Below are 12426 nucleotides of genomic sequence, written 5' to 3'. Positions count from 1 at the left end.
TATATCTAATCACGGCACCCACTTTGCCGATAGCTGTCCAAAGAAATAGCCAGTAAAGTGTTCACAGTATGCCGATCTTCCCAAAGCTAGATATAAAACTTTATTGGCAGCACCAATGAACAGCAGTGATCATCTATTATGAATCGCATGACATGGATGATGGATCTCAACGAATCTGTATATTGCGATCACCTTTGAATTTAGCATGACTAATCGTTAACTATGACATCAGTTTATGGCACGCAGTGACGTGGATAATTGCCGTAATTAGCAATACTATTATTGTTCACATACCTTCAACTAGCGATAATAACTTGTGTAGTTTATACTAATTACTATCAAGCAACACAATTAAGAGGACTTGTGATTACGTTTTGGGGTTGGTAGCACCCTTGTTAACTATTAGTTAAGGGTGTGGTACCGTCCGCATCTTACTCGATTGCACCGTGTGTGACGGTTCATTAAGTCAATATTTTGGTTTTCATTATTTGCTGTTATAGCGTCAACCGTTGAGACTGCTAACAATATTACATAACCACTGTTTTTTCGTATGACCATAAGGCACAAGACGAGCAGGACGTTAACCTGTGGGTGATTGATACGCGCCCAATACAATGCAGTGCCGCTCAGGATTCTCGAGAAATCCAAAAATTCTGAGTTGTACTACAATTCTGCTTCTTACAATCTCCTTGAGACATAAGATGTTAAGTCTCATTTGCCCAGTAATTTCACTAGCTACGGTGGCAGTAGCACAATACTGTTTACACATTACTACTTCACGGCAACGGCGTCGTAGTGGTACCCATAATCTAGCCGGCATCCTGTGCAAAGGAGCCTTCCAGTCGTCTATGGTTGATGCTTATTTAAGTTCGCTATAAAGGTATTCTTGAAGAAAACGGGTAAACGTTTGCGCCCGATACGAAATAAGAGATATAAAACTATATTTAAATCATTGGCGATAAATTAAAAACGTTTCTACTACGTGCTCTGTAACACTTTTTCTACCATTCTTAACGTGTCAGTAACGTATACAATTCTTATAGGAACTATTGAATTATCAGCGAAGACAAGCCAACTCGATATCAAGCAACTTATCGAGCGACCTCTGATCCCATCAAACTGTCGACAGTTCAACGGTGGAAGACACTCATATCTACTATCAAGACACGACTATCGATAATGAATGTCTCGCACGGTTGACGCGACATCCCTACCGAGTGACACACAGATTACGATGATTCATCTTGTTAACAAAATCATAGTCTAATTATGTTTCGTGTACTTACGTTGGCCAACGGAAATAGTTAAGACTGACACACGCTTATTCAGAAACGAATGAAAACCAAAACAAAGTGCCTCCCGGGTCCCGACAGTTGAGTCAACAAACTACAAAATGCAATTGTTTACATACATTCACATATATTCACAATCATCACTAAGCACTTAAACGCTGGAACAACTCTTCAGGTTTAAACCACTCTAAAGCACTGATAAGGGCATTCAACAGCAGCTATGCTAATGAAGCCCTATCTTTGAACAGGAAAAATCTATGCATACTCACTAGGATGCTAACCGGGCACTGTCGCCTAAACAAGCACCTCAGTGTGGTCGGCATCAAAAGCGACAAAACTTGCAGATTCTGCCTTGAGGATGATGAAACGCCTATTCATCTACTCTGCGACTGCGGCCCACTAATGCATAAGCGTAACAATCTTTGGCGACTACTTCGTGTCACCAGATAGTGTTTGCAACACTCGCGTCAAGGAATTACTGCGGTTCGTTATGGCGGCAGGGCTTGACGACGAGCTTTAGTATGAGTGGCGAACACAATAGTTCAATTTTGGACGCGGTGTTACTAGGAATCCTTAGGACTAGGAAATAGCCACCCTCTTGAAATAATAATAATAATCATCACTAATAATTATTTTTAGAATTTATATCTAAATAACGATAAGTACAAAGCATACTCTAAAGTTTTTATCTTCCACTATTGTACCTACTAAGGTTTTCCTTTGTATAATATCAATACTATCAGATTTCAATTGTACAGGAGTCCCAAAGTTATAGTTAGTTTACTCTCTTAAGAAGAGTTATTAGTTTTTGGCCATTCCTTCGATTGGCATCATAACAGTAGGGTGTTTTTTTTACATTTAAGTCGATTCGATTCCCAGGCGAGGCAAGTAATTTTTAGAAAATCTTTGAATGCAGAATTACTAACTTTCAAAAATAACATAAAGTCTTCTTTCAGTAAAATAGTCTATCTTCGATATTTAAGGTACTTTCCCTTCATGTCCCATAACTTTGGGACACTTGTTAAGTTATTGTGATTAAAAATGGTTACCAGAACATAGGGTTTAAGTCAACTACCATTAACTAATTTGAGTAAATTGTATTAAAAAAATGATTATAAATTTTTAAGGTTTAATTTGTCAACGAACAATGGTTAAATAGTTTCGCCGACAAATTCAAAAACGTTTTAATTCTTGATAAAGCTACTAAAAATATGAGCGATGACTAGCTGTGGTCGTTTTAATAATATGTTTGGAATGGATGTACTTTAAAAATACTGTACCGGTTTTTAAAGCACATATTAAATGCTATGAACCTGCGATATAAGTCACAGTATTTGGTTGGCACTATTCAGTCCGTTCACCATATGTGTGATACACATTTATTTAAATAAATAGATACAGGTAAATATTAGCTGAGCTCTTTGGACACTACTGATGATATTTTGAAAATCGAAGCGAAGCCCGGTTGCGTCACAAGTCTGTATTAATTACCTTCCGACGGGAATCGCGAAGTAGAAGAACGCCAGCATCTTGGTGCGGACGTTGCCAACGAACAGATCGCTGATGATGGTGGGCGCGATGGTGGAGTACGACGCCTCACCGACTCCCACGAGCCCGCGGAAGAATGCGAACATTCCGAAGGTCTGCACATTGAACACATAAAAATAACATCTGTAATGCCGGGATACACGAGGCTAGTTTCTTCAAAGCTAGGAAAGTAGCGAGTTCTTCGGTATACTTTCCTTGTTTTTTAAAAAATTCCGGGTAATAAGAAAGAATAATAATTAAATTCCGATGAGACAAAAGACCGTGTCCTTTCAAACGATTGGAAAGAAACAATTTATTAACAATCTAAATATTACAGGCACCTTGCCACAATATACCAATTAAAACTACACGCGTAGAATCTTAGCAAAAATGAAAATATTTGTTCAGCCTGTAATTTTTAAGGAAGATAGACAAAAATAAAAGATTTTCTAGCTTACCGATATGTAAGAGCCGATAAACGTGGTGAGACACCACAGCGCGACCCCGAAAGCCATGATCGTGCGCCGAGAGTACCGATCGCCCAGGTAGCCGAATATCGGAGCGAACACCATGTACGCGACCACGAACACGGTCTGCAGCAGACCCGCCAGGTCGTCGCCGATTTCGAACTCCTTCTTGACATCATCAAGGACACCTACAAGAAACAGCCAGTGTTAAGTTACGATAAGTATAGTACACCTACCAGATACGAAACTACAGAAAGTCACGACACATATCATATTTAAAAAATAGATAGATTCTCAGCGCGTACCAAGTACTACCAACTTGACTGTTAACAGCAGCTGCCGTAGACAACACGGTTCCTATGGTATTGGTGTTAAAAGAGAGAGAAAAATAGATTTAATTTTTTAAATAGAATTCTTTTTCTTTAGGTTTTACGATTGCTTTATGATATTACGTTTACTTATGCGTTTAATTCAAGGCAGTTAGTTTTTGACCATGTAGAAATACGATTTATACTTCCTGTAATTTTGTAAGAAAGGAATCCAATGTCCTATATGTATCGTCAGTATAGATATGATATTTGCAATGTTATAAAGTAACATCTGCTGTGTAAAGTATATCCAGAAGTGGCCCCAAAATTTAACCTTGTGGAACTCCTCTACAAACAAAGACTGGTGGTGCTAAGACCATTTTGACAACTAATGTTGACGACAACATTAGTTGTGTGGAAATGGTAAATAGTTGAACGATTACAAATAAAGCTTTTAAGCCAGCAGATGATGTCAGGGTAGAAACCGTAAAAAGAGACCTTCGCTAAGAGTAGTTGGTGATTTAATGCGTCGAAAGCCCGGGGAAAATCTAATAAGACCAATATGCCACCCGCCCCTCTATCCCGGGCTTCAAGATAATGTTCTTAATGTTTTAACTACACCTAGCAATGCACTAGATGTTATTTATGACACGAACCTAAAAGAAACAGCAGGTATAAAGACTCGTATCGATAAGTTTAGTATAATAACTATATTAATAGTACACCTAAAACGAACAGAACGTGTTAGGACCGTTTGTTAGCCGACATAATACGACCGGAAACGAAACTCTAAAGTTTTCTAAGTTTTTTTTTCATAGGTATTGAATTATCGGTGGACGAGACAGACTAGATATTGGCCGTTTTTATAATATTATGTCTTTAACGAATGAAGCAATACTAAGAGTCGCGAATGGGTGTGTATAGCGCGATTTGCAAAACTAAATAATGGTTGCCCGATAGCGCGGGGCTAAACAAACAGGAGCAAGAGTGCTGGACGTAGGGTTGCCAACCGTACTCTAAAATAGAGTATTGTATTCTATATCATGTAGACGTACTCAATAATCTATAACACTAATAGAGTATGCTAAAATACTCTTTTTAACACAATGTTTACTATACTGTATCAGTATAACCAATAACTCATAACCAAAAAAGGAGTCATACAATTCTTTTTAAAACCACGAAGAATTTTTATGTGCTGCAAAAAAAATGGTACAAAAAATACCTCTACTAATAAAAATACTCTATTTCTTCTAATAAAAGATGGCTGGGCGGTTCAACTATTACATTTTATGAAATAACTTAAACAATATTTACTAGAGGCCGTAGTTCGAACACACTTCGTAAAAAAATATGACGTTTGTTATTCATCAATAGTAGAGAAGAATTATCACTACAATCTTTGTACTTACTGACTTTTATTAACTGTTATTTACTTCGTTTCTGACTTCTGTTAGACGTTGTATATTACAATGTTAACATAATTGAATTATATATATGAAAAAAGGCATAAGTTTAATGAAATACTAAATTACTCCAAAAAGTTCCGCAAATAAATTCATAGTTCCATCCCGATACGTTCAGTAGTTTTTACTTGATTTCACCTCAAAGAAAGTAATTCTCATTTGTTTAATAAAATATGACATTTGTTTATTTAAAAAATGAGCACTTTTGAAGCACATGACCAGTGGGTCCTTTACACAGGATGCCGACTAAGTTATGGGTACGGCACCCTGTGGCAACGGCGCCTAATTCTGCCGTGAAGCAGTAATGTGTAAGCATTATTGTGTTTCGGTCTGAAGGGCGCCGCTGAAATTACTGGTCAAATGAGACTTGACATCTTATGTCTCAAGGTGACGAGCGCAGTTGTAGCGCCACTCGGAATTTTTCGGTTCTTCAATATTCCTGAGCGAGACTGCATTGTAATGGACGGGGCGTATCAATAACCATCAGCTGAACGTCCTGTTCATCTCGTCCCTTTTTTTCATAAAAAACAAATTCAATTTAAGTGACGTGCGCGGGTGGCAAGCTACGACAAACTCGTGACGGAGACAATTACGAACAACGACGTCATAATATATCAGTCCATAATATGTTTCTTTATATACAATCTGTATATTAATTGTATAAAAATACAAAATAAACATGGCTGTCGTAGCGGCCGCGACACCTACATAAATCATTCCTTTATTATGGGCCCCCTCTGTTAGCACCATTATTATTGTTAAAGCCCCGAACCTTCACATCGAGGCACACTTGTACAAATTCAAAGCTCTTCGAATCAACAAAAGCTCGCATTATAATTTATAAAACGTGATCAATCGTACGCTGGGACGATAAGTGGTCACAATCCGAACAATACAATTGTAACTTCTATTAAACATTCTTCAACATTAACCAGCTAAATTTTCCGTGTTATATTTAAAAAGTTTGAATATTGATAAAAATGTCTTGCAAATAATATCATTTCGATTTAATTTAATAAAAAAATAATATAGTAAGTGTGTTCATTAAAAAACATGGTGAACTTTTTAAACTAGCAAAGGACTATTCCATATTAGGATTAAGAGATCCAACTCGCCTTTTGATGCCATACTGTAGAACAGCGCTTCATCAAAATAACGTAAATATTAGCATGTGCATTAGTGTCTTTAAGCACCTTCCAAAAAATATTAAAGAGATGCCTAAGACAATTTTACCAGTGGGAGGCTCCTTTGTACAGGATGCCGGCTAGATTATGGGTAGGTACCACAACGGCGCCTATTTCTACCGTGAAGCAGTAATGTGTAAGCTTTACTGTGTTTCGGTGTGAAGGGCGCCTTAGCTAGTGAAATTACTGGGCAAATGAGACTTAACATCTTATGTCTCAAGGTGACGAGCACAATTGTAGTGCCGCTCAGAATTTTTGGTCTTTTCAAGAATTCTGAGCGGCACTGCATTTAATGGGCAGGGCGTATCAATTACCATCAGCTGAACGTCCTGCTCGTCTCGTCCGGTATTTTCATAAAAAAATTAAGTTATGGCCAATAGATAAATGCTTCTATAGTTTAAAAGAATTATTTAGCCTAAAATAATGGTATTTAAAAGTTATTATTTGAGAGTTGTACCTACAAACTAATGTTTAATTTATATAGTACTAGCTGACCCGGCAGACTTCGTAATGCCTTCATGGATAAATAAAAGACCTAAACTTTTGTATAAAATAAAGTTAAAGTTTTACTAAAACAAATAAAAAAAATGCTCGGTATGAATGAAACTTTATTATTATTTTCAATTAATTACACATGAATGTCACTTACTTACAAAACTACCGGCTATTTCCTAAAATAAAGGTTATTTATAAGGTTTCAATTTGATATTGACAGACACACACAGTTATGATACAGTCTGTTACTCAATTAAAAGATTTCTGATAAACTATATATTTTGTGTACGTTTACGGGGGAAAAACAAAATTGTTGTTTTTATTTCATTCCGAGCAATTTCATATTTATTCACCTCAGGACCTCCACAAATAATTGAAGACCAAAATTTGCCAAATCGGTCCAGCCGTTCACGAGTGTTAGCGAGACTAACGAACAGCAATTCATTTATATATATATACTAGTGGAACCGACAGACGTTGTCCTGTACACACGTCTTAAATTTGAAAAATCGGTCGAGCCGTTAAGAGGAGTTCACTAACATACACATGAGCAGGAGAATTATATTATGATATGGACGAAATTGAGAATCTACACCAATCTCAAATTCACTGAAACACACAAAAAAATCATCAAAATCGGTCCAGCCGTTTAGGAGGTAGTTAAATTGTGAATCTAAACCATCCTCGAATCCCCTTGAACTCACACAAAAAATTTCATCAAAATCGGTCCAATCATCTAGGCGGAGTTCAGTGACATACACACGCACACAAGAAATATATATATATAAAGATAGATTATTGAATTATAGCTATGTAATGTGTATTAATGCCGTATTATAAATATAATAAATCCAATATTGACAATCAAATATTTGTATGTCGATTTATTAGCGAATTGTGCTGACAGTGCATCTACCATCTTCATAAAGAATATTATTAAGTAGATATATGTAATGTACCTAATAGTTTATTTCATCAGTGTTCCTTGGTGACATGACTGAAATTTACATGTGTTATAAATACGAGATATGGAGGTACTTTCACTACATTAAATGAATTATTTTATTAATTGGATCTTACTTAAAATACTTAAATATTAACGCGCTGGTGTTGCGCGGGCGACAATGATCTCTTACCATCAGAGAACCCGTCCGCTCGTTAGCCCGTATATTTATTATTATATAAAAAAAATAACATAAAAAACTCGCGGTGTCCCTATGTTTATTATACTTTTCCTATTTCGTTACAATTATCAAAATATAACAAAACATACTACACGGTACAATTAACCATACCTTTTGTTAGATTACAAAAATTAAAAAAAAAACTAATCTTACTAGATACTCCAGCTATTCGCACTATTTGATTGATTTGATTTGAAACTCTTCAACATTATACAACAATATAAAAACTAAGGAATCACGTAAATCGGTTCATAATTAAAAAAAATACCAATCGAATTGAGGACCTCCTTCTTTTTAAAGTCGGTTAAAAATAGATTTAATATATTACAATCTATATCATATATAAGAGATTTCCACCTATATATTTACTCATTACGATATCTCTGAAACTATAAGGCGTAGGCCGTCGGGACTTGAAATTTGGTAGGAATATTCCTTTCGCCGAGTACAGATCCACTAAAAACGGATTTTTTTTTAATTATGAACAGTACAACGTCTGTCGGGTCAGCTAGTTTAATATATTCGATATAGTATCCGCGGTGACTGAAGGCTGTCGCATTTGAGCTGTTTATAATAGTGGCTGAATAAATAAATTACAGTTTGGCAAGGAGTGCACGAGTTGTTTTAAAAGGGCTCGAAGTAAAAGACGTTGTAAGTCATTGATAACAAAAACATTGAATTGTTGATAAGCTGATAAGATAACAACTTTGTCGTCCGACTGTTAATAAGGTCACAGCAAGGTGCAGTTAGCTACAAGGTGCATAATACCGCGAACCAAATTTCACTCACACGCACTTGGATCAGATTCTGACAGCTGTCAACACATCGTCATTAACGGTCTGTCGGTCGACTTTGTGACATACGTTCCGACATATAATCAATTTACTATTACACGTCATATAAAATTTGACAACAAAATTTATCTTTACGTATCGTAGATAAATCTTGTGTGTCTTGTTCAACTCTCAGGTGGTGCTTCACCTACAGGATCTACTTTACAGTTGATAACCTGCTCAACCCCAATATTTGCATATTAGGAAATTGACTTTAGACGTCGCTCTTTCAAATCTAAGCAATTTGTTATTTTTTAAATATCAAGTAAAATATCAAGTGTGTTATTAATCCCAGAAGTGAGGGTTATCACTTTAAAAAACATAACAAATTGTTTACAATTTATAATTATTAACACGTACTATGAAATGCACCGAACATCAATTCACCTCACATTAATTGACCAATCTTATGCTTTGTCGTAATTCCGTGCAATTTTAATTAAGTCGCGTCAAAAGAATCTTCAACCCAAATTTCGTTTATCGTGAAAGCAAAAAAGTTTTAAACGCACAGGGCACCAATCACCGCCCAACGCAATTATTACTTTCATAACGGGCCCCCGATAGAAAGCGAGATTGTGTATTTGCTGATGACAGCCCAAATGTTGTTAGTGAAGAGCACAAGTCGCCCCACACTAACAGAAGAAACTCAATTACCACGAACGAGCGGCTTCTTGAGCGCTGCACGTTCCGTACCGGTGCCTTTGAAATATGACACTGAATGCTTTCAAGTGTTGTGTAACGAATTGAATTGTATAATGTAGTAGGTAGGTAAAGGCTGTTTTTTATATTCGGAGTCGAGCCAAGTAACTAACTATCGAAAGCATTACGTCAGCGATCATACGAGTTATAATAAAATATTCCACGGCGGTAAAATCTACTTTGCGACGCTCAACAAAAGTAACTTGATTGGATAGGTCAGAAATCACTACAAGTTTGCACTACATACTTGGCGAGTGTATTCTGATGACACGACTCAGCAAGTCAGCAGTCGATCGACGGTTGACCTTCAATTCTAATTGTCACTGTCTGACGTCAGGTCGCGTGGCGTGAGACGTGGTCGTCCTACGCGTTTGCTTACGTCATGGAAGTCGAAACACTTAATTTGTTGATAGTTCCTTAAACCGCCGCAGCGTGTCGGGCGGCGGCGCCACTGCCGCGTCGAGCAGTCATTGCGCGCGCTCACGGGCCGCGGCCAACGTACTACATCACGCCATTCGCAACAGCCAATCACGAACGTGCATTCGAAGAGGTAAAGATTACAAAACAGCGCCCGCAATATGTTGAAATTATTTTTAAACATTGTATAATTAAACTAGCTAAAGCTATATAATTGGAGCAGCTAAAGATCTGGATTGACATATAACAATCTTAGTCTTAGCTAAATCTGATTTAAATTCGAGAAATTCTGTTCTCTACGGCAAATAATATCGCTACAAAAATGAATGCATGAATAATTAATGCACCGGACATGAGGACGTGAAGGCTCAGCTAATCAACATAGTTACCTATTCCGCTAGTTCGAGGTGCCGGTTGCGACTTGCGGCGGGCCGTAAGAGTGTAGACACGTAGTCTGGTTCGATATTTCATTTCCGGTAAGCTACGCTGCACGCGGGGTTCGATAAGTATAACGCGGAGTTTTTACAAGCATTTTTTTTTATTCTTACTAGAAATAGAGCTAAGGCTCTATTGGCGGTAGTAGAAACTTTTCTATTCATTTGCGTCCGATTGATATTGAATTGTTTTCTATAAGCACAGTTTGAGGCCTAGAGTTGCCAACCCTACTATATAATATAGTATCTTATTGTATTAGAGGCCCGACTACTATCTAATATATAAAATTCTCGTGTCATGGTGTTAAACTATGAACTCCTCCGAAACGGCTTGACCGATTCTCATGAAATTTTTGGGCAGGTCTGAGAATCGGACAACATCTATTTTTCATCCCCCTAATGTTAAGGGTGGTCCACACGATTTTTTTTTTAATTTTTTTGACATTTTTTTAAAATCTGTTTGATTATAGTCAGCATTATAAAATACATACAACTTCAAATTTTCACCCATCTACGATCAACAGTTATTTTTGTATCGCGATTTTAATATCGGCAATACAACGTTTGCTGGTTCAGCTAGTATTTAGCAGGTGCAGGTGTGCTATATTTCTATCTCTTCCACAAAAGCCATTATTGAAGTGTTGAAGTTGAATATATTGTATATTTCTTAAATGAATAACAGTGGTAATAATAATAGTGGTACCTAAGTACACTTGAAACTACTACAGTTGGGAATGGCAACAAATTCAATGATGCAATTGATAAATATTTTTAAAATAATATCATTTCTTCTCTCAATTCATTCTCATTTCTTTAAATGAAGTAGGTACCTACTTTGGAACCTACTATATGTTTTTAAATTTTTTCGTTATCTACTATTTTTTTGTGGGTAACATTTTTATGGGATGGTATTTTTGACCGCCAAAGAGTTGGCAACCCTAGGTAGAGCATAGACCTTACTTCTGTGCAGCCAATTTTCTCTCATCCATCCCCTATTCAAGAAATTATACGACAAAACCCTAACCCAGCATGTGTTCTTAACGAGTCCAGATGACTGACCCTTGGGCGCTGACCAAGTGATGACAGATGAGCATCGCTGGTACTTCTTGTAATTAAGTACTGAATTATACAGGTACAAGGTACCTATTGGGAAATATTTAAATTAAATGCTGACGTTGTAGTTGGTGTACTGTGAACTGCGTACGGGTGAAGGACGATTGCGTGATGCGCCGGATAGCATTGTTTTCAATTTCTAGAAGTCAGTACTAAATCCATTTAAAATAAACTTAATTAGAAAATTTAACTGTCGATTAACTGAACATATACATTTGAGAGTAAATTCATTAGAATTACAATATAAGGTATCACTTTACATAACTTAACGAGGAAAACTAAATTATATATGGGTACGTATTCATAGAATATAATAATAATAATATGTACACACGTTTACGACTAGGTAAACCCCGGCAACCGGTGCTGTTTACTCTCTAAGGAAAATTATATACAAAGGTAAATCGCACCATAACACACGTCATTATTATAAATTCAACATCAAATGGTCACAGTCCAATTCCGATGCGATCAGCAGTTTTGCGTGATTGCGCCTGAAACAAATGTAGTTTTCATTTTTATTTGATTTCAACATGTGTACCGAAAACTCCGAAAAAATTGTAATCAAATAATAATTCTTTAATCATTGTTAACATCCTTATTGAAAGTCAAACTAGAGGACACAGACCAAAGATTGTCGACAACGAAGCTGAAAATATGACACGGTACATAATATTAAAAAAGCAATGAGCATAGACGTAAGTCCGATGAGAGTTATGTTGCCTCTCGCTGTTAACTTGGGTAGTATATTAATAGTAGATAATGTAACAAGAGGATAAAGCAGAGTCTTCACAGGTGCAGGGTGAATTGTGAGCGTAACCAACGACTCTATGGTTAAATCCCAAGCGTAGCGAAGGATTTAAGCTCAAGTAAAGGCGACACTAAATGCCAGCGACCTTGAGCGATACGAGTTCACGGCTGCCGGCCCGCCATCTATGTAACAAAGCCAATATTTTCAAAATTCTTGGGTGGAAAACAGTTTATATGCTTACAATCCTAGTTATTTA

At 36.7% G+C, this 12426-nt stretch overlaps 2 protein-coding genes across 4 annotated transcripts in view; both read right to left on the bottom strand.

Moving 5' to 3' along the window:
• The window catches only part of LOC126977395 (acetyl-coenzyme A transporter 1), a 187959-nt gene that overhangs the window by 42963 nt on the left and 132570 nt on the right, over nt 1–12426 (bottom strand). The window lies entirely within an intron of this gene.
• The window catches only part of LOC126977398 (protein spinster), a 58669-nt gene that overhangs the window by 9870 nt on the left and 36373 nt on the right, over nt 1–12426 (bottom strand). For all 3 annotated transcript variants that reach the window (XM_050826181.1, XM_050826180.1, XM_050826179.1), the window contains exons 2-3: nt 3278–3474; nt 2784–2935 (exon numbers count right to left, since the gene is read on the bottom strand). In XM_050826181.1, the coding sequence (XP_050682138.1) occupies nt 2784–2935; nt 3278–3474 (349 nt within the window). The remainder of the gene's footprint in view (nt 1–2783; nt 2936–3277; nt 3475–12426) is intronic.

This window comes from Leptidea sinapis, chromosome 45, assembly GCF_905404315.1.
Source record: "Leptidea sinapis chromosome 45, ilLepSina1.1, whole genome shotgun sequence".
Classification (NCBI taxonomy): domain Eukaryota; kingdom Metazoa; phylum Arthropoda; class Insecta; order Lepidoptera; family Pieridae; genus Leptidea; species Leptidea sinapis.
The sequence above is the reverse complement of the archived record's forward strand: the minus strand, read 5'-3'. Positions and strand labels throughout refer to the sequence as shown.